General features: G+C 35.9%; 1 protein-coding gene and 1 long non-coding RNA gene across 2 annotated transcripts; one reads left to right on the top strand and one right to left on the bottom strand.

The window, feature by feature from the left end:
* Window positions 1–8,030: 8,030 nt before the first annotated feature.
* LOC147500074 (uncharacterized) lies at window positions 8,031–9,047 on the top strand. Its single transcript, XR_015194593.1, has 3 exons — window positions 8,031–8,051; window positions 8,695–8,801; window positions 8,901–9,047. It is a non-coding gene; the product is annotated as an uncharacterized LOC147500074 (long non-coding RNA).
* Window positions 9,048–15,023: 5,976 nt separating this feature from the next.
* On the bottom strand, window positions 15,024–20,787 carry LOC147500073 (F-box/kelch-repeat protein OR23-like). The gene is made up of 2 exons (XM_086561790.1): window positions 19,773–20,787; window positions 15,024–15,528 (listed from the first exon to the last, which is right to left on the bottom strand). Exons 1-2 carry the CDS (start codon window positions 20,708–20,710, stop codon window positions 15,237–15,239), a joined length of 1,230 nt encoding a protein of 409 aa, XP_086417916.1. The 5' UTR covers window positions 20,711–20,787; the 3' UTR covers window positions 15,024–15,236.
* Between the last annotated feature and the right edge of the window lie 1,949 nt (window positions 20,788–22,736).

Genomic DNA, 22,736 nt, shown 5'->3' with positions numbered 1-22,736 from the left:
GGTGGGCAATGGGCCGGGTCGGGCTAGCTCGACCCTAAACATTTAAAAGCCCTTTAAATATTAAGGCCGGGTCGGCCCTAAAAAAAAGTCGAGATAGTGGTCGGGTCGTTTGGGTCACAAGTCTAAATCTCAAGCCCTGACCCTACCCTAAGCCCTCTTTAAATGCTTTAGGGTCGGGTTTTAGAGCCAGGCCTATATATATTCTTCGTTTTACAAATGTCATTTTTCAGACAAAGGTTGTTTTTTTGGTTTCTATGTTACAAATGTCTGTTATGTATTTCGCTTTAATGGTGTGGACGGAAACCTTTAGTTTTAGACTTGGCTTGGATGTGAATAAAAATATAATTTATAAGAAGTAAGTGGGAAAATAAATTGAGAATAATAAGTTCTAGACTTTGATTTGATGATCAAAGGAATAAAGTCTTATTTTTTTATTAGGCTAGTGCTCATTGTTCTTCATGGCTGTTAGATAGGTTGACAAGTTTTTGTTATATAAAACAAGTTATTGGAAGTACTTTTGGGTGTAAGTGATAAATTACAAATGACAATGTTATTTTAATTTAAAATATTTAACAAAGAGTTGGACAATTATGGACTTGTATTTATAGTGAAAATGTTAAACTATAACTAGGGCTGAATTAGGGTCGAGCTTATGTTTCAGAACCTTAGCCCTAGCCCTGCCCTAGAAGGCCTTAGGGTCGGGTCGGCCCTGCCCTAAACTCTGTGAGGGCTTTAGTTGTGAGGGCTTTATAGGGCTTAGGGTCGGGTCGGTTAGGGCCGGGTTAGGGTCGTTAGGGCCAAATTCCCACCCCTAATGCCAGTATGTTGATACTAATTAAGTTTAATCTTCGTAGTAAATTGCATGATTGCTCTTGACTGAATGGCTTGCTCACTTTTTTAGGATAGACGATTTCTTTATCTTTTTTTTGTGTATCTGCATCCACTTGCTTGCGTGGTTACACTTCTGTTTATGTGTGTACATGTTAGTAGAATTGCTCAACCTGTTTCTCACATCTGTAAAATGTTTAAATTCTAAATAAACTTGGTTTTATATTATCACAGAGCCACGCACACACCATTGCGGTAATGCGTATAGCTTAACTAATGACGTGATTATGAGTTATATCATCACATCCAGGCACAATCAGTTTTACAGAAGTTACATTCTTTCATCGCAATCAACCACAAAGAAGTTTACGATCAAGTCGTTTGAATTCAACAAATATTTACTGTTTGAAGTTTTAATACTTTCAGCATTCTTCATCTTTATACAATCCTTTTTCCTCATCTATGAGGGTGTCCACCATTACTGTAAATCAATAACCATCGTGTTGATTGTTCGTGTCTCTGCTCTGTTGTCGTTCCTCACCACTCTAATGACTTAGTTTCCCCCTCTAGGGGTGATTGTTCTACGTTTCAAGTTGGCCCTTTGCTACTGCCTCCGAAGCAGCTGAGCCTATTCAAGATACAATATTTTAATTTTTTTACTCTTTTGGTTTGCATTGTTCTTTCAATTTGTGTAGTTTACTGATAATTGTGTCTATAGATTATATTGTTTTATTGGACACTAAACAATATTGGAATACCCCATTGATGTCTGATGATATATAGTCAACACCCCTAATCAGCGACTATGATGCACGAGAATTTGTTTATTGATAAGTACTGTTGGAGGTTGAATTTTACAACTTTACGCTTAGAAGGGTCTTGGGAAGGTATTAGTAATGGTCACACTAATAATTGTTTTGAGGATGATGAGCAGATTAAGTGTCTAGATTAAGTTTTGCACACCACACACATGACACCAAATGTAATTGGTATCTTAGAACTCAATGGAGTATGCCGACTTGCCATAGTTGTCCGCTTTTGTATTAGCTACTCAAGCGCTCCGCACTAATCGGGTTCATTTATTTGTGGACTTTCGGTGCTTTGTTAGAGGTTGAAGTCATTGGCAAGTCATATTCCATGTTCTCTTTTCGTCGAGAGAGAAAAAAAAGATGCAAATGTCTTACAAGATATGCTTTGGCGAATTTAAATATCTTTTATTTTATTTTTCTTTGTAGCTAGATTGGATTTTATAAGTATATGTGTTGACTGATTCATATGAGTTTGCATATGGAACTGATAAAAGAAAAATATAAGTGATTATTGTACCTAAATGCTAGACTGTACAAGCGTGTTCCTAGATGTCGCAAAGCGCTAATAATTCTTACCTTTTTTGTTATTGTTAATATCCGAGGTCACACAGAGTTGTCAATAGATCCTATGCTATTTTTCAATTAATGCTTTCATTGAACTTATTACGTCTACACATTGGGTTATTGTGCAATGTGATTGGAGATTATTATTAATTCCATTAAAATGTATGATCCGAGGGCTATCCACGTCGCCAGGGGATTACTTAAAAAGAGGAGAGAAAATGGAATTTTATGTAAACCTCAAAAGTTAAACACTTAAATCCAAAAGAAAAACAATTAAATTAAGATAAAAAACATTTCTTCCCCTGTCAAGATTTATGTAAGAAGACAAAGCGATGCATATCATCATAAAACAAAAAGAATTCCTAGAAAAATTTGTTAGTCCCAAAATGTCAGTGACTAATGTAGTAAACAGTACTACGTTTTGGCGCTGTCATTTTCTTCTTTTGAGTAGTTGCTTTGTTGTTGCCATTAATGTTGGAGGCAACTTCGGACTAGAAAATTTTAAAACCATGTGAATAGCCTTTGCTTTTATGCAATTGGTTTATATTCTCATTTATTTTTGTTAGCCAACTAAATAATGACCTTTTTATTCGTACCCGCATAGTCTTTTTTTTGTGTGGTCTATATGTGTTTGATTGTTGATATCTTAATTAGATCTGACATGCTTAGTGGTATACTAAGATTTTAATTGATAATTACAATCAATGTGACTCGGTTATTAAATGGCTCATGAAGCATTTCTTATATGTCAGTATGTCACGGGGGGATTACGAAAAAAGCTAAGTGGAGAACAAAAAAGGAAGTTTAACTCAACTCTACAAAACCCGACTTTCTTCTTCACGTAGAAAACCCAAACAAACACTATTCTATAACCCACCGTACCTCTTCCCAAAACCCATCATCTTTCCTCCTCTCTCATCCCACGAGGATTCATCTACTAGAAATTAACTTCATAATGGTGGGCATAATCACGAGGTAAAAGCAAGTTTTTTTTTTTTTTTTTTTCTTCCTACTTGGGTTTTTGGTTGTGGGTTTTTTTTTCTTTGCCAGAGGTTATTTTTTGTAGTTTAACACGATTGCATCTGTTGATAGCTTTGAACTTACATCACTACAGAATTGTGCCATCACTTTCTTTGAATTTTTTTTTCTAATTTTTTTCGTTTGTTTTGCACATTTGTTAATGTAATATGTAGTTTTTTCTCAAGTCAATTTTAGATACAAGTAGTGGGTTTGATATAGTTCTAAGATTGATATCCGCATTTACAATCACATAACCTGTTAGGAAACTCATCCACATATATCAAGAAGTCAACTTGACCAATGAAGACTTCAGGGATTTTAGTGTGGCAAAGGTAGCTATCTCCAAGTTTTGTGTGAATCACAGATGAAGAATTTCATTCATTTACATTTTAAATAAGCATCTTTATTTCCAAGAATTTAGTCATTTTTAACTTTTAAGTAGTAGTAATTTATAGTTTTTGTGAAGTTATTTGCACTATGCCTAAATTTTGCTCATGTAATACTTATTAAGTAAGTGAATGTTGTATTCATGATTGGTCCGTAGACTAAAACTAATACAAAAAGGATGATACCACACTCTAGAAGTTGCCAAGAGTTTTGATTGGGGGAGACATTGGTATTATAAGGTATGAGCGGAAGGAGATTAACATAATTTAAAAGTGTTAATACACGCATTAGACCAATGCAATGTGAAGCACGGGCCAAAAACAAATTAGCCCATTGAAATTGGGTTGGGCCTAAGTAAATATTTTCAACATGCTTATCCATCTCATCACAAAGAATTTTTAATTTAGCCCATTGTTTTTTTTTGTGGCAACATCATTAAATCATTTGTGAAGAATATAAATGACTCGGAATCACTCTATTTACTATTTCCATTTTATTATCCTTTTATTATTGAGTGTTGTATATAAATTTTGTGAGTGAATTGCAAATGTATTTAGGTTGTGACTACCTACATTATTATTTATGCACATTATTATTATTTTTTTCCGTATCATAACAGTTTTAGAATATTAATTGCAGATGGCCAACTTAGATTACCACCGTGTGTATTCTTAAAAGCTCTTATTTCTCCACCATTTGGGATGCTGCTCTTTGGGTCACTTTCATTGGAACCATTATGTTCAAGTAACCCTCCTTTCTAAAGTGCATGACCCTTTGCCTCTTCATAGTTGTATTTGTTGGTTAACTTAGTTTCCCGTTCTTGACAGGTTACCCTACAAATGTGAATTTGGTAACGGAATGAAATACCCTGGAACTTGTTGGTTAACTTGATACATGTCACACCAGTTGAGAATAACATCCATATGAGGGTAACCTTTGTAACCATCACAAATTTTACAGGTTAGATAATCCCTATCAATTGATTGCTCTTAATTACTTTGTTTATATGGTTACTTGGTTTCCTTCTCAGTGCGGATTTCACTTCATTCCCTTTTGCACCTGTTTATATATGTATTTAGCTAACTTGTGGGGTATCAGGAATGTTTGAATGTTGCAAGACCTATCACTACACCAAAACAGAAAATCAGTAACGCACACTTTTTTTGTTTACTAACGCTTCTAGGCGTAACTAAGTTCCTAACGTTTATTTAGCGTTAAAATTGCAAATAATGTGTTAGTTAATTTTCCCGGATTTGAGAATTAATTTGTAACGTATTTATAAAGTTTTGTTTTGACATAAAACCGTAAAGGTTATTAAGATAATAAAAACTAGATTAGCAAAAAAAAAAAAAAAATAATAGAAACTAAATAAATCGAAAATTAGAATTTTGGGCGAGAAAAAAATCGCGCTCTTCTCTCTTCTCTCTTCTCGCTCATATTTTTCATCCCCTGTTTTTACAACCAAACAAACAAACACTTCTGCCGCCACCGACATCCCCTCTCTCTCTCTCAACCAAACAACACTTCACGCCACCCGACATCCAAATAGTTTTCTCTTCCTTTTCCTTCTTCTTATGCTTTTTTATGCTTTTTATTCATTAACTAATTTCCACTTTTATGCTTTTTTTCACACTCCTCTAGGTGTTTAATCCACAACCCGCAAGTAATTTGGTGCTAGTTTGCTTCAAAGGTATGTTATTTATTTTGAAATACAACAAAAATTTCGATTTTTATTTGATATCTTGTGTTCTTCAAATAAGTTTTCTTGGTTATCCATCCATGTACACGACACACACTAACTGAGAAGTATGTCTTTGTTGAAGCATGCCAAACAAGCACCTTAGGCATTCTTGAACTTGTTATGCTAAAATATATCTTGAAGCCTAGTGTCACGAGACCTTTAGTTTTCCTTGTAGATACACCATCAAACCAGTTAAGGAGAGCCCAAAAAATAAAAGAAAAAGCTTGGAGAAAAGCAGTTCAAAATATTTGAGTTGAGAGATAAAATTCATAGCAGAAACCCACGCAAATATTATATAAAATTCATAGCACACGCAAATATAAAATTCATAGCGGAAAACCCACGCAAAGTATTGAATCTCCCTCATTCGGACAAAGATTGGGAATTCTTTCCCCGTTTACTTGACTGGAATTGGGAGTATGCGAATCTCATCCCATTCTTGCCCATTGATATCCTAAATTCTGCTTCGATGGTGAGTATATGTCAAATTCACGGTCCCCGTGCTTCCGAAGTCCTTACATGTCGGGTTTAGATACAATAGCTTTGTGTTAGTATACTATTTGCTCAATCTACCTATTATATTCTAACCTATACCCACTATCATATGGTTTGTTGTTTTTTGAGTACAACCATATTATGTATCATATCTTATTTGCTTTATATATGCAAATACATTTTAAGGGGTTAAGTAGTAGAGATACCTTCGATTGAAGAGGGTTTTCTTAACTTTAAGCTCACACCATCACAAATCCATCTTGACCATAAGTTCCCCAGTTGCAATAGTTTATTTTTTCTTGCTCTTTTCATGGTTCTTGCTTAGCGAACTAGAAAGATATTCCAAAGTCCCCAACACCCATATATGCGTTTCCTTTCTTCTAAAGAAACTTTGATCGAGAGAGCCTAGGATTTGATGTCTTTGTACTGAAATTCAATGATCTAGTGCAAGACCATATAATAGATTTCTCTATGGGTGTTCTTTAGTGTATTTAGACTTAAGACCATCTTTTTTCACTTTACTATTTTACTTTGTTTGTCCCTTTACTTTTTCTTCCCTTACTTGTGATAGATAATTGATCTCTTGCAATGAGGACTTGGATTTAAACTATGAGTACACGGGGACTTGGGCTGCAAGTAGACATTGCTCACACATATGCCCCATAGTGTAGGAAATTCATAGTTGGGAAATATAAAATTCATAGGAAACCCACGCCAAATATTATATAAAATTCATAGCACATAAATATAAAATTCATAGCGAGAAAACCCACAAATATTTATATTTGAGTTCATACAATATAAAATTCAAAGCCCATTAGAAACTCACAAAATACTTTTGTAACCAAGAAAAATGCAAATTACATAACAATCGGGCATAAAAAACAATTGTTTTTGGGAGTTGTTAGTTCTCTGTTTCGATTTGTTGGTTTAATCGGGCATGTAATGGGTATGCTCTATTAGTACTATTCAATATATGAATACTATCTTTGTTTGAACTTTTCTTTTGAGTCTCTGGATTGTTTGTGGAAATGCATCTTTGTGGTTATTATCTGTTTACATGTTATTATCGTTGTTTTATCCTATGGTTTTTTTTTCAAGTAAAATGATTGTGGTAAGTAAACTAATCGATGGTGTTAAAACCGACTTTGAGAGATCTTTTCTTATATGTCATTATTTGGACAAATATCTTGTCGTCATTGTCATGAGTGAACTTCGAGTGTTTGTATTTTTTTTCTTTAGTGTTTCCTTGTCAAATTTGTTATGGTGACTGGATTAAAATATTGAGTATACTTACCTTAGTGGTTTGATACTTTGCCGATATTTCTACCGAAAAAAAATGATACTCTGCTATTACCTATACTAGACTTGCATATTGAAGGAACTCCCTGATTTGGTATAATGAAGTTAAGTAAATAGTTGTGTCTGTATATGTCATATTGCAAGCTCAAAGTCACTTTCATCCTTTTGCCTCTAAACTATTTTTTTAGTAGATTTTATTTTATTCTAAACGATTGTAGTGTAAGGAGTTATTTTGCAAGTATGTCTCAACCAATTCCAAAGGATTGGATGAATGAAATTGACAGATTTGGGATTGTATACAAGCAAGGGGGTGTGGGATTTTATTCAATTTGCTAGTGACAAGGACCCTACATCGACCACGTGTCCTTGCCCTTGTAATAAGTGCGAAATAGGAAAAGGTTTCCGTTTGATATAGTGAGAAAACATTTGATTTTGCATGGTATAGAATCAACATACCGTGTATGGGTTTTACATGGTGAGAACCCATATAAGGATCGAATGGTAGAACCGAGATCGCGAGAAGAAAATGATGAAATTTGAAGGACTCGAATGGGGAATCTTGTTGGCGTTGCTTATGGCATACATGAAGGGCTAGCGAGGTGATTTGAATGGAGGCGATGAAAGTGAGGGTGGAGATTTGGAACCACCATATGTTCTTGAACCAGATTTGGGTAAAAGGTATAATGAATATAAACAGCTGGTGGTGCAGCCCATTTACCAGGCAATTTGATTATGTTTAATTGTCCATCAGTATGTTTCTCTTCTGCACATAGGATTTTTTGTTGAATTCAGCTTTTATATCTTTTCCAGGTATGGTGGCTTCAAAGACACCCTTACCCTGTTATTGGTGTTCCAGTGCGTGCTTCTTCCTGGGATGGAATTGATCACTTTTGTCTATTGTCCAGGTATGTTGTAAAATTCATTTTATACTTAGTGATGAATTAATTCAGGCCTTCCTCTACCTCTCTAAAGGGGTACATTGTGGATGAGCTTTATGGTTGTTTGGAGTTTGGAATTGGCAAAGAGTTATCCCTGGACACTTTTATAGCTTGAAATCACATATCTCACCTGTCTTAATCGGGTGTTTCTAATGTGGTTAGGAAGAAATGTAAAATTTTAGCTCACAAAGATATTTATCCTTAATAGCTCATATGGGCTGCTCTCTCCTATCAATGGAAGTCTAGTAATTCACCCCCATCACCCACAAAAATAACACTCGTCTTTCTTAAGAAATTCATTTTGAGTGAAAAGAAATATAGTCAAATATTTCTTTCACTTAAATAATGATTTATTTGAATTCTTCTTCTGTTTCAAGTCATAACCATGGAACCCTGACTTGGATTTTGGAAACAATTAAACTAGTTTGAGATCTTATTTTTACTTTTAAAGTATCCCAATTTTCAAAACTTACTAGCATCTATCTTGTATCGCCTGTCCGTTCTAGCTTGTCTTCATAAATTGCAAAAGTACGACTCTCTGTCACCTCTAATCAATTAGTATTAGATGTGTTGGCTAACACCAATTGCTGATCTTTGCTTTCAACTGCAGATGCCAAGAGGTGTTCCTGTAGCAACAGTTGCAATAAACAATGCAACAAATGCCGGTTTGTTACCAGTCAGGATTCTGGGAATAGGGGATGCTGATTTACTTGCTAGGTTAGGGCATATAATACCCCCAGAGAATTTAAGCTCTTTGGTACTTATGTTACATCTTTGTAACTTTGTTTTAATGCTCCATTGGCTTATGTTGTACAGAACAATCCAATACCAAGAAGATATGAGAGACGGAAGTCTTGAAAAAAGATGAAAAACTAGCGAAAATTGGTTGGGAAGGATACTTAAATTCTTGAGTCAGCATATTCTCCCATTCGTTCATCTTTCATGTATCAACAACTGCCTCCTTTTCAAAAAATTGTTGGGTTGACTTGAGGTCTCCATCCAAATTGAGTTGGAAATGGTTCACGAAAAACTTTGAAGTATTATTGTTGAACCGTTATCATCACTGGAGATTTTACTGTGTGAAAGTAACTCAATAGAAGGGTATCATTGAGTTCAGAACAATCCAATACTCTCTTTGCGTCTAGACTTGGAGTAAAAGACTGCTTACCTCTCATTGAGAGTATCACTAGCAGAATCTCTAATTGGAAGAATAGAGTTCTCTCTCATGCCAGAAGACTATAGGCTGACTCACTCTGTTCTTTCTTCTTTCCACACTTAATGGTCTAGGACCTTTGTAGTGTCTAAAACTGTGCTTTCGACAAGGTTAATAAAATTTGCAACAGAGTTGTGCAGTCTGGTCCATCTCTAACTAAGTGTTTACACAAGGCTAGTCATGAGCTACTCCGATGCTTGAAAGATGAAAGGGGGTTGAACATGATTGATCTCCACACATGGAATATAGTTGTGTATTGTGGATTAATGTTCAAACTAGCATCAAGAGAGAATTCTTTATGGGGTAACTGGGTGTGGACTCATAACATTAAAAACAAACATTTCTAGACTATGAAAGCTTTTAAGGACTGCTCATGGGTATGGAGAGGCATTTTAGAGCATAGGAAGATCTGCTATGAAGTTCTGAAAACATTATTGCTAATGGAGATGACACTTTCATTTGGAATGACTTGTGGTGTACAGAGACACCCCTTCTATGGGATAACAATGTTAGACATATGCTATAGCTTGGTGAGAAAGCCAAAGTTAGTGAACTGATCTCAAATGGCAGGTGGAATGACATAGTTCTCTCTCTCCCAGAGTGTGACTTGAAAACCAAGATACTAAGAACGGATATATATGATCCCATGAATAAGGTTTAAGTAGTTTGGTCTCTAACTCATTCAGGAAAATTCAGTGCTCGATTTGCTTATATAGCACTAAAGAAGGTTAAGAACAAAGTCACATGGTCCAAGCTTGTTTGGGGAAAATTGGCGATCCTTAAACATTCTTTTTGCACTTGGCAACTATTCTTTGGTAGTCTCTCCACTCAAGACAGGTTGGTTAACAAAGGTATAATCAATCATTCAAAATATAGTTTGTGTGGAGTAACAGCAAGAGAAAACTCCGAACACTTATTCTTTGAGTGTTCTTACACAAAGAGAGTGTGGAGTGGGGTCAAAGCAAAGATTGGTATGAGTTTCAGAGTAGTAGACTCTAACAATGAGTGGCATAATATTTTGTAGATTTGCAGAAATAGTTCTATGGAAGGTGATATCAGAGGAGCATACATATGTGTTACCGTAAGTGCTATTTGGGCTGAGAGAAACACTAGAATCTTTCAAAAAAAGTATCGTCCCCCTCAGCTGGTCATGGTGAGAATACTAGAAGATTTGAAGCTATACATACAAAGGGTTGTAAAGGATATACCAGATTCCACTTCAGTGAGAGTCCTTCTTCAAAACCTTGGTATAGATGCAAACTACCATGCAAAGGAACCTATTTACTGCCAATGGCGTAAACTTGATCCAGACCATGTTAAGTTAAACACGGATGGGTCTTTGACTCCTTCCCGACCAAGGATTCGTGGTATTGCAAAAAGAAGATGGCACGGTGCATTTTGCCTACATGGGCTCTAACCCAAAGAGGTCTATACTTCAACAGAGCTAATGGCTATTGATGCGGGGTTAGAGGGTGTGCGAAACATGGCATTACCAAAGTACAGTGTACTTTGACTCTATGATTGCTGTGAGTATAGTTAATGGCTTGACTACACCACCATGGTATTGTCGAATATTGTACTATCTATCTGAGCAAAAGGAAGAAACTCAGATTCTGATGGTAGTGTCAACTATTGCTATAGGGGGAGACTAGTCGGGCTGCAGATTTATTGGCTAAGTGTGTTAAGGACTCTCTCGAGACTCTTTTGTATTTTATACCCCCTCTAGATGAACAATTGACTAAAATTATTGAGGATACAAGAGGAACAATCTATGTAAGAATTTGATTAATAGCTATCATTCAAAAAAAAAACCTCAATAGAAGGGTGAAGTTTTTTGCAAGTTTCTGCATTAGATAAATGAGGAAAGGGTTCAATGTATTCTAGGTTCAACTACAGGAAGAAATAAATTAGCTAGCATTTTGGCCACTTTTGTGCGGCTTAGTTAATGATAGATGCAGTTATGGAGTTAAAAAATCTCGCGTTCTCTTTCTCGCACTCTGTTTAAACTATTATTAAATGTGTGTTTTGCAGTCGGAAAAAAAAAACAAAAAAAAAAAACAAACTGTTTTGTCAGAGTATATATAAAGCAAACCTAGGCGTAAATCAAGGGGCAGTTCATTGTCAGAGAATGTTGCACTCATTAGATTTTGATAATATTCAACGCCACTATCCTAATCAAATTAATTAGACTTATTCCATCCAGATAAGAAAAGAAGGAAAAAGAGAGAAAATGCCACAAGAGGAACCAAGTAGTGTGCTACAAGTAATGAAGATCATAACGTCATTTTGTTTAATTCTGCCTAATTTAATATGATATTCAACGCACATCACCACACAAAAAGATGGCTAGTTAGACCATTTTATATTTTGCCTAATTTAATATTTTAATATGACGGGGATTCTGTACTAAGATCGCTAATTGTTTTCTTTCACAAGAGACCCTACTCTCCAAGTAGCGTCTGGCTTGCCATTCAAATGCCTCAGCTGCCACCTTCTCCATGCCTTCGACTTGTGTTATATGGCTTAATCTTGACCCTACCCATGCAACTGATTTGGTCGAGCATTACCTCTTATTTGATCCCTCTCATACCACGACTTAAAGTAATTTTTTTTTATGTTTAGGCCATGGTTTAGATAGCACGCATGCAAGCTTGAATATCTCCATATCACAGCTATCTCTAGCTGGTAATTGTGTCTGATATTTTGTGATATATTGTTCGATTCAGAGCAATGGTTCACCAGTTTTGGATGTATTACGCGCCACTGAAGTAATTGAATCTCACGGGAAAAATATGTACCGTGCTAAATACACTAGTTTTTTTCAGTAGTTGTCGTCCTGTCGAGTTGTAAATTTTGCTCAATTATATTTATGCCAGAAGAATACAATCAACTTACGAGAATATTATAAATAAATATGCACATATGATACAACATATACTGCTAGTCTAGCATTATTTCCTCCTCCGGCCTCCAACTCAAACTCTACGTATCTAAAAAGTTTCAAATTTTTGGATGCATGATATTGCTACGTATTAATTACAAATTCTAAGTGAAAACAAGGATAAAGAACAGCTACAAAATGAATAAAGAATTCGTGAATGTGCCCAGACCCAAGACTTTTGAGCTGCACCAAATTAGGACATGAACATTGTAGCAATCATATCTGATAACTTTGCATCGACACACTGCATCACTGCGACTTACAGAGGTGTTACGACGAATGAAAGCATCGCCCAAAGAGTTCAATTAAGGGAATGGTGGACAACTAGGTCCACTGACACCTGGAATGTTGGTGCACCCAGAAGATCCAGAAGAAGGGACAGGACCCCGTAGAATAGATTTTAATAGAAATTCTGCTTTCTTGATCGAACCTTCTTCACGCAAAACTCTACTTGCTTCGTATTGATGGAATAGTAGTAAAAGAACGCAAAATACAAGTACTAAACCCATGCTTTTGTACCCCATGTTAGAGAATAATGAGAAGTATGTGTATGTGTATGTGTAGGTGTATTTATATGCACACCGAGTTGTAAAATCTAGTTCTTCATTCGAAGGACTTTGAATGTACGTACTGTTGACTATTAGGATTTCATTTTCACAAGAAATTGAATGGGTCGTAAGAGTGCTAGTTGGATTTGAAGTTAAATCTCAAGGTATGATTTGCTAGTCCTTCTTTTAAGTTTTAATAATCATGTAGAAACGCATACAATGTGTCAATGTATTGAATTTTCCATTATATAGTTGATTTTAGACGTATAACTCAGCAATTTTGATACATTTTCTTGACATTTCTTTCTTGTGCTGCACAAATCATTCTTCATTTCAAGCCATGCAAGGAAATTTTGTGTTATTGAATTTTATATGCATTGTAAGGATCCTATACTCCCTAATGCTAGACATATGCAAAGATTCCGACACCGTATTTTCGCCCTGATACTTTTAGGGACTTTTCTGGCATATTCTGGTTAGACTGTTTACTGTTTTAGTATTAATGTGTAGTTTTCTTGTCCAATTCTGGGAACCAAAAAACTTCTGTAGACTGTAGAGACTAGAGACTCTGGTATCTCACTTACACCTATGAGGCTGTGAATATACGTAGGCCTAAATTCTAAGAAATTCACACAAACGTATACGACTTTTTTTTTGGTAAGAACATAGACGACTTTGATTTATTGAATTTTGATCTTCATGCCCAAGTGCTATTGGCTTAATAGAAAAAAACATAAGAGAATGACTGAATGAGACTAATTATGGCTGCTCTGAACGGCCAAGACACTCCATAAATGTGTATAAGTGTATTCTTAGTTAACCAACAAGATATTATTCTTTATCCAAAAAAGAGTGCAATTGCGCATCTCTAAGAAGCATCCACGTAGCGGAAATAGTGTTTTCTAGTAGTAGAGCTGTAGAGCATCCAGATTTGTATGAGATTGGGATGGTTCAATCCATGTGGTATTGTGCTTGTCAACATTTTTATGCTGCATAAAATAAAACAAAGAAATTGAACAATGAGGGATGAACTCAGGGCACAAAGTCATCCATATTATACTAAGGTCGACGGACATGTTAATATACTCGTACATAGTTTTAAAGTAATAAAAAAGGGGGGAGTGGGGGAATGAATTTTTTTAATGAAATGGTGGCCATAATAGTCGACAATCATCGCCACTCCGCACGCCATGCTTAAAAATGTTGTACGTGACTAGTTCTAAGACGAGACTAGGTACAGTTTGCATTTAGCATTCATTGATAAATACTTAATTAGATTATGACACATACTTGTTCAGTTGTTGCGGTTGCATTCAGTGATCAATAAGATTCTCCATTCAACTAAACGCTGTGGACAGGGGACATAAACTTTAGTTGCCCAAGCTTCAAAATGTTCAATATCTGACATTAATGAGTTCAATATTCCCACTAGAAGATTTGAACTTAAAGAAGAACACATATTCTTTCGCCCCGCAGGTTTAGCTCTCTAATCGGGCTCAATTGCACATTGCTTAAGAGCCACAAGTCCACAACCCCAAAACATGGGTCTCCAATAACGTTCCTCCTATGAAAAATTTATAGTGATCACTTACTGTTCTTCTAATACAAAAAACAAAAGGATGGTGATGAACGTTAACATTTTGTTTTTTAACCATCATATAAAATATAGATATATCAGAAAAGATTACATATAGAGTTAGTCTTCCTCCACTGCTTTCGAAAGCCATGGTGGAGGAATTAATATCCTTCCGTAGGAGATAACTTCTAAGCAAAAGAAGCTAATACATGTGCTGTAGATTTAGCACTTCTAGGTACATATAATATATCTATGTAGTCTAGAGCTTTCATAATCTGGGCAACATCAGTGAGGATATTCTTTGATGTCCATGAGATACTTGTGTCTTTTTCCTCCAAAAGATTGAGTGCTGCTTTGTTATCCATCTATTAGTAGTTTGGGGGGAACTGAAGCTGTTTGCAGCAGTTGAGTGCCTTGATGAAAACCCCTGCATTCTGCTGATTCTGAGCCTGGTTCTCATCCAATATCAGTTCCCCTACAATAACCTCACCGGTTTTGTCTGCGAAATGCATTATTTCAAGAGAAAAGGGGCAGCGACTTACATTTCAGCAACTTCATTGTCCAACAAACGAGATAATTTTGCAAACACTGTTTTCAAGATAACTAGTGCGTGGAAAGAATTGCTGAAATAAACAGTGTTCGAAAATATATAAGCTTGAACTACAAATCAATACTCTTCGCAATATTTACATTGAACCATTTAATATTTATTTACAAATATGTTCCTTTGAGGAAAAAAAACGAAAGTGAAAACATTTCAGGAAGTACATGCACATACATTGTCTGCGTTGGAGCAGGTAATATGAACTTACAAACAAATTACCTTCGCCATGTGGAAGAAGGATTTACTGTATCACAAATTAAAAGACTACATCTATATTCGGATGGTGCACATTACTACAGTTTTAAAATCCAGTGAGCAATTGGAAGGTGGCTTTGTCGTCATGGATCTCCAAGCTCTTTTCTTAGGATGGTAGATTTGAATGAGAATAGTTGCCCCTTTTTTCTGCAGTCGAGGCCTTCGGTTTTCCTTTGAGTCAATGGTGTAAAGTGGGGAAAGTACATGTAGTTCTCCATCCAATGCAGCAAACCCAAAACAAAAGTCCACAAGGGCTGTTCTTGGCACGCTTGACTCCTTCTGCCATCTATTAGAAGAGATATCGTATCTGAGAAAAAGAAGAACAATGGTTGGTAGGTAAGCCATCACCCTTAAGTGCCGAAGAAACAAAAAGAAAAGGAAAGAAATGTCTTCGTGTTTTCAAAGAACTTGATATGAAGCCAAACACAGAAGGGTAAGGCTTTCTGATGTTTACTAATGCAGTCTTCCATTAGATTGCAGATATTAGATTTTCAATAAAGTGTTTTTCTTTAAAAACAAACAAGGCATAAGTGCCTTGAGGCGCCAAGCCTCTTGGAGGCTTAAAGGCGAGCCTGAAAGGTTAGAGCTGTAAGCCTCAGTGTCCAAAAAAGACGCGCTTAAAGAATCCATAAATATCTAGGTTATATGGACACGCCATATTTTGAAAAAAATCCGTGTCGGATATGTATCCATGTGTCCGTGTCGGACACATTGCACGTAATTTACCTTGAATTTTGATATTTTGCCATGTCCGACAATTGCATACCGGTCCGATACGGCGTGTCAATATAACCTATTAAATATAAAGAACTAAAAAAGATCTGGAGATACAATGTGTCATGATTAAATGAATGGCAACAAACTTAGAAACAAAATAGGAGATACAACTTCTACGAATAAATTTTAAAAAAATCTTAAGCCTCTTGCACTACCTGTGAGTGAGGCTAATAGCCTCACGCGATTTTAAGTGTGAGGCTCCGAGGCGAGCCTCAAGGTGCGAGCCTCCATGCGTTTTTTTAAGCAACTGATCTTAACTAATAAAACAAAAGTATGATGACATTAAATCTCCACCAGGGAGATCTAAAGGCACACCGTTTCACGCATCTCTGTAAACCTGACCACTCTTGCATTCTGACTCATAAGGAGAATGGGGGAAAAGGATAACATAAAAAACAGGACAAACAGTATTGAGTATAAAAAGGAATGCAGATACTAGTTTCAAACTGGAATAAATGGCAGATCTGGTTTTGTAATGATACATGTGCCAAGCTTTACAAGCTTGAACTTAGTGTAATAAGACATGGAACTTAGTGATTACATAAGACATGGAATAATACAAATGAAACAATCCCAAATTTTTTTTTCAAAAAACAAGAAAAGCAGAGATGTAAGTTCAATGTGAAGTGCAAATTTAAAATGTTGGCAGGAGCCATAGAATGCAACTGGAGAGATGGTCTTCTAAATGATCTACCTAACTGAAAATAAGAAAATAACTTGCAAAGAGAGAGACATAGATAGAAGTTCCACATAACTCTCGCAGGGAACCAAACTGACAATAACTCAGATTACACTAGTGGTAATGTGGTATACAAAAATAACTTTGGACTGGTCTTTGGAGCCTGGAGTAGAAGATTAGACAACACAACCCAGCTACAAGGCAGATGGATGCACGCAATGACCTCCTTCAATCATGTGGTTATCTAATCAACATGGAGGGAGGTAAATTTCTTAGCATATACTACGGCAAAACATGAAACTTCTCACGGTCCAGGGTACTCACAAAATATTTTTGAAGACTTTTATTCAAGTGGAGGACCCTCATAGAGTTTACTTCAGTTTTGAAACGAATATGACAACCTGGGAACATGGTTTCATCTAGTGAAGCCTCCAAGCTACTCCCTTTTCTTTTCTTTTCCTTTCTTTTAATTTTACTTACGTTACTGCAACTCTTTAACATTAATAGATTGACATTTTTTTTGTTATTTTTAGCCGACAAAACAATAATGTTTACTAGAAAAAATGTGTTAGCGAATGTCACACTAGAATCCATCTTAAAATCATACTACATCAATGAACGTCTAAAATAACTTCATCCCATCAACATAATGTCTTCTACTCACTCTTCATAACAGGATTAACAATACCTACTTCCAAGCAATTGTCTTGATCCACACACAATGCAGTAATGCACCCTCCACTTTTCTCAACTGGAAATATTATAGAGTTAAAACCACCCCAATACACCAGGGAAGATCCCAATACCCAGTAACATCTTCCAATTCGGACCAAAACCACCCCTTACCCGCATCAACGCATCATCTACAGGACAAGAAACACTAGTAAAGACCCACTTGAATTCTCTGTCGTTACATAAACATAGTAGAGAAAACGTGAAAGCACCTTTAAGCTGATCCTCTACCCTTATTCTATCACAGTCCCAAATAAAAATCTCCCCTTCCCCCCAGATTGATGGAATGAAAAGTCCCAATCATGTGCTGACTTCCCCGCAAGTAATTAACAAATATCTGGTCACAACTCTCCCTTTTGGATTCTTGCAACATCACAATTAAAGTTTTAAATATACCTACCACTCTCCTCAATCACCCAGCCTTTTCTTTACTCTTCGAACCCCTCGTATTCCCACAAACAATATCAGAATTCATTGAAAACTGAGCCATCCCTAGTGTCAGATACCACAACATTGACAGATTGTCTGCGAACCCGTACTTCTTGGCAACACTGATTAATGTCATTAAACATAATAACATATCAGCCGCATTCAGGGACCCTGCACCCAACCGAGCAAAAAGAAGATCCTGCACCCACTGAAATCACCAAATATTCTCCAACCTTCATCAGATTAGAATCAACCATTAATCCCTCCGAGGAAGAAATCCAATTATGTAAATTTTCTAAACTATAAAGGTACACATTCTTCTTCGAGTCCACATCATTCACAAGATCATTAGCTTCTTCTTCAGCAGAAACAGATCCCCAATCATCATCATCATCTGGAAGATTAATAGATTGACGAGGAAAAAAGAGAGGATACCACAGTAACCATCCTCGTTCTTCCACTCCTCCCCTTTCTCCCCAGCAGTTCCACATAACTCTAGCAGGGAACCCAAACTGACCAATACCCACATTACACAGTTTACACTACCAAAGCATACACCCAACAACAAAAGGAAAAGGTCCATGATTTTGAAATGTTTAATACCTAACATGCATATGCTCATCAAAGCCATTATTTAAAAGTTCTATTTAGCGACGGTTTACTAAAACGAAGCAAGGCGTATGCCTCACGGAGGCACAAGGTGCAAGCCCGTCCATCCAAGGAAAAAACCTATCATGTGACATTATAAAACTAAACCAGATGGATAAATTGATTACTATTTCCTTAAACTTTATCTTATCAAGACATTAGCTACCACACATTAATTCAAAAGCACACAGTCCAACCAAAGTCACCACTAAGCAACGATATATAGATGATTTGGCATCATAAAATTGTTATAATAAGCGGACTCAATAAAGATCAGCACATCTTTAAAGATCGATACAGTACAAACAAAATCACCATTAAGCAAAGGCAAATAGATAATGGCATCTTATAACTATTATATGAACTCAACTCAAGGATCACCAAATCTTTAAAGATCAGTAATTGAGGATGGATTACGATATACTAAGTATAAACCTAAGTATCTTGCATTGAGTCCCTTCGCTTCAAGGACCTCATGGTGTATTAGGACTTATGAAAGTCAGGTTTCAGCTTGAACTCCTTTGAACATTGGGGAATGCAGTAAGACAGTTTTAACCAGTATCTATGAAATTCCTGTTTTGCCAAGTTTATAAGATAGAGTATGTCGTATAACTATAAAACTATAAACTACGTCAACCAACTATGAAGTGAGAACTATAAGATTCCTTCCTAAAATAATACAATAAAATTGTAAACTGAAAAGAAACGAATGCTATGTGTTTGAGTTTTATAGCTAAAATCGTATAGAGACATCCATAAGTCAAATGTAAGAATAGATGGCCCATAAGATGACTAAGCTGTTCAACAAAGGTGACAAAAGGTGTGCAACTTTTTCTCATGCAGACCAAGCAGTACAATGGAGCAGCTGCTATATAAACAACTTACAATTTTCTGTTCTGTGCTTAAAGTCAAATGGATTAGTCCTTGACTTAACTAGCATAAATTGGACTGTAAAACATATGAGATTGATAAACAAAATAATTTTTCATAAAGTTCATCGAGTTTGACAACTTTGGTATAGGACATATATGCATCATAAACATAACCAAAGATAGAAATCTCAAAGCAATCACGACATCTAATTAATCTCTAAAAACAAGACAATTATCCAATAAACTTTGACATTTAGCAAAGTATAATTACTTCCGTCAAATAAATCAATCCATAATGCAACTAGCATTGATAGGAAAACTAAATAACTAAACAAATGACAGCAGAGGGGATTTCAAACGACACAGTTATTAGATCACAATGACATTTAACAAGCACAATTTTCAAGGAGTTACCTGAAAATATCAGCACCATCAAGCATAAAAATCCCAGGCTCCTCACCGTCTTCCCCATCAAGAACAACTACATTACCCAATCTCCTCCTCTCTCCTTCTTCCCACATATTCTCAATCTCTCTCCACTTCCCTCCACTCTTCAACTCCAAAACCACACCATCTCTATAATACTCATCGACTGGAAAAACCCCCGAAACTGTCCTCGACTCACCATACCCACCCATAACCCAAAACTCCATCTCCTCACCATTCCCAATTAAAAACCCAACACACCCAGCTCGAAACCTGGGTAACCCATCCATCTCCACCCACTCATTTTTCTCCACATCATATCTCTCCACTGAACTCATCCTACTTCCAGCTGCCCCGAACATAGCATGTCTAGAGCCGCCACCAGCGACAATAATCCCCCCATTGACGGCGGCACACGCAAAACTCCCCCGAGCCGATAACATAGGCGATAAACAGACCCAGTGATTAGTAAACATATCAAACCTATAAATGGAGGCAGACGCAGAAGGGCGGTCCATAGGAAACGACCTGGCGTCGAACAAGGAGCCACCAATGACGTACAAATGATAATTGAAAGCAATGGAAATGAAGTTAGTTAATCCGTAGAGCTGTGAGTTGCATGGCATAGGTGGAATTGGACGCCAAGCGAGGTTTTTAGGATCGAATAAAAAAGGTGGTGAGATTGAGGGGTCCTGTGGGAATAAACATAAAAGATGGGAGTGAAATTTTTGTCGGAGAGAGAAATTGAGTGGTTTTGAGGAGAAGAAATGTTTCCATGATTTGCACGTGGGTTTAAGACGAGAATGGTGAGAAAATGGAATGAATGAGAGAATTAGGGAGGAGATATCGTTTGGGAGATTTGGGATTAAGGTTGTTAGGGCTAGGGTTTCTACTTGGGAATTTGACGATGAACAAACTGATGTCATTTGTTTACCAACTTTAATAATAAGCCGCTTCGTTCTTGTTATTTCTCTTCTAACAAGCACCAATACTCCTACTACTTATCAGACACGTGCCACTAATGTTACAGCTTTGAAAATCCATGTCATTTTAGTGTTTTCAATTCAAACTCTTCGCCAATATGAATAACCTTGAACGATTTTATGTCGTCATAATCATTTTTTTCCAGTTTTCAATGCATATAATTAATTTTCGTTATTCTTCTTCTACTGCTATTTGTCCTGTGTTTTTGTTTCCCACCTCTAATTATTTTATGTCACTTTTTACATTTTTAATTTTATCTTTGGGGATGGTTATATGAACTCCACTAAAACGAACTCCAAATGAACTCCACCACTTAACTCAATGAATTAGAAGCTGATTTTTGGTGGAGATGTTTTCCACACAATAGAGATCATCCTCACAAAAAATCAGCTCATTTGAAGATGTACAACCTCATCAAAAATCATTTAGAAAGTTATGAAATTATCCAACCGGTCCGGATTTTTTAATTTCGATACAATTTTTGACAAGGTTAGACATATTCAATTGAGCTGATTTTTGGTGGGGGTGTTCTCCATCATGAGATGTACACATCCACAAAAAATTAGTCCTCATTTCATTTTGTAAGTTCATTTTTATGAGTGGAATAACTTTGGAGTCGCTATAAGGTGGAGTTCATATAACCATCCCTTTTATCTTTTGAGAACTACATGTCAAATTCTCCTTTTAACTGTCTTTTCTTTTTCCCTCCCAATTAGTCATTCAAAAAAAAAAGTTGTAAGCTTTTTGTTCTGTTTTGTATTTTTTGTTCTTAGTGACTGATGAATTTTTTTTCCAAGAAAGTATGTGGATTAGTTTCAATGAAACATCACAAATAGTTGATGACCAGGTAATCAGGTATAAACCAAACTGACCTTGAAAATATTAATGGATTTCTGTTGATTTTTCGAAATAATGATATGTTATATATACAAAAATTTAAAAAAAAAAAAAACAATAATCCCAAAAGAAATCTAAAATGGGGAAAAAAAATTATAAATTGATGATTGCAAAATGTTCGTATCTATAATAAATTAAAACTCAATTGAATATTATAGTAGTAGTTATTATAATATAACTCCACAAATTTTATTTGCAAACATTAGTAAATTGATGATTGTCTAATGGCTGAAAAGATATTTCAAAACCCCATAAATCATTTTATTATTATTATTATTATCAAAAAAAATATATGGGGTTATGAAAAGATTTTTCAAAACCTTAAAACATTTGCAAGATAATATGAGGGGAGTCGTGAATATCCTGCCCTTATATTAGCTGTTATTATATAGCTTGATGATGATAACTTCTAGAAAGGCCCCATCGTAGATTTTGTTTTGCATAAAGCCTCGGGAAATTACCAACAATGGTGCGACTACTTGAGGTGCAAACATGGATTCTTGTAAGTTTCTTTAAAACAAAATCTCTATATTAAGGGCTTGGGGAGGTGTTATTGGTAATCTCTATATTTTATTACATGCAGTCAATTTCTGTGGGTGAGCAAAGAAGTTATTTCCAAACCTGCAAAGGAAATACTCTGGCAAAGCAGCCAAGTGTATTATCTTTGTCTCTATTATCTAATATGGGGTGAAGCCGCTAACGTCCGCCATATGCCAGAATGTCTTTGCTATATATTCCACAACGTAAGTCTCAAATCAAACAATGGTTTTTTGTTCTATCATTTTTTTTATACTCCCATATTCATAACAAAATTGGTACCACTCAATGGAATCATTAACAAATTGTTGGCTCGTCACCATAGATGGATATAGGGGGTGTGTGTGGAGGCGGTTGCACCCCTGAGATTTGAAAAACTCCACTACCATATAACTAATTACCTAAAAAAATCTTCAAACTATAAAGACTCGCACCCCCAATTTTTGTTTAGTAAACTTCCACTACCGCACCCCCAAAATTTTCACAACTATAGTAAGAATATAATCAACAAAAAAAATAATATGAAAAAAAACT

This window comes from Coptis chinensis, chromosome 5 (assembly GCF_015680905.1).
Source record: "Coptis chinensis isolate HL-2020 chromosome 5, ASM1568090v1, whole genome shotgun sequence".
NCBI classification, from domain to species: Eukaryota; Viridiplantae; Streptophyta; class Magnoliopsida; order Ranunculales; family Ranunculaceae; genus Coptis; species Coptis chinensis.
This window is presented reverse-complemented; position numbering and strand designations above follow the sequence as displayed.

Coding starts and splice junctions, on each gene's coding strand:
- LOC147500073 (XM_086561790.1), bottom strand. CDS start 20,710: ATGACATCAGTTTGTTCATCGTCAAATTCCCAAGTAGAAACCCTAGCC. Junction 15,529..19,772: donor GATGGTGCTGATATTTTCAG/GTAACTCCTTGA, acceptor TCTTTTTCTCAG/ATACGATATCTCTTCTAATA.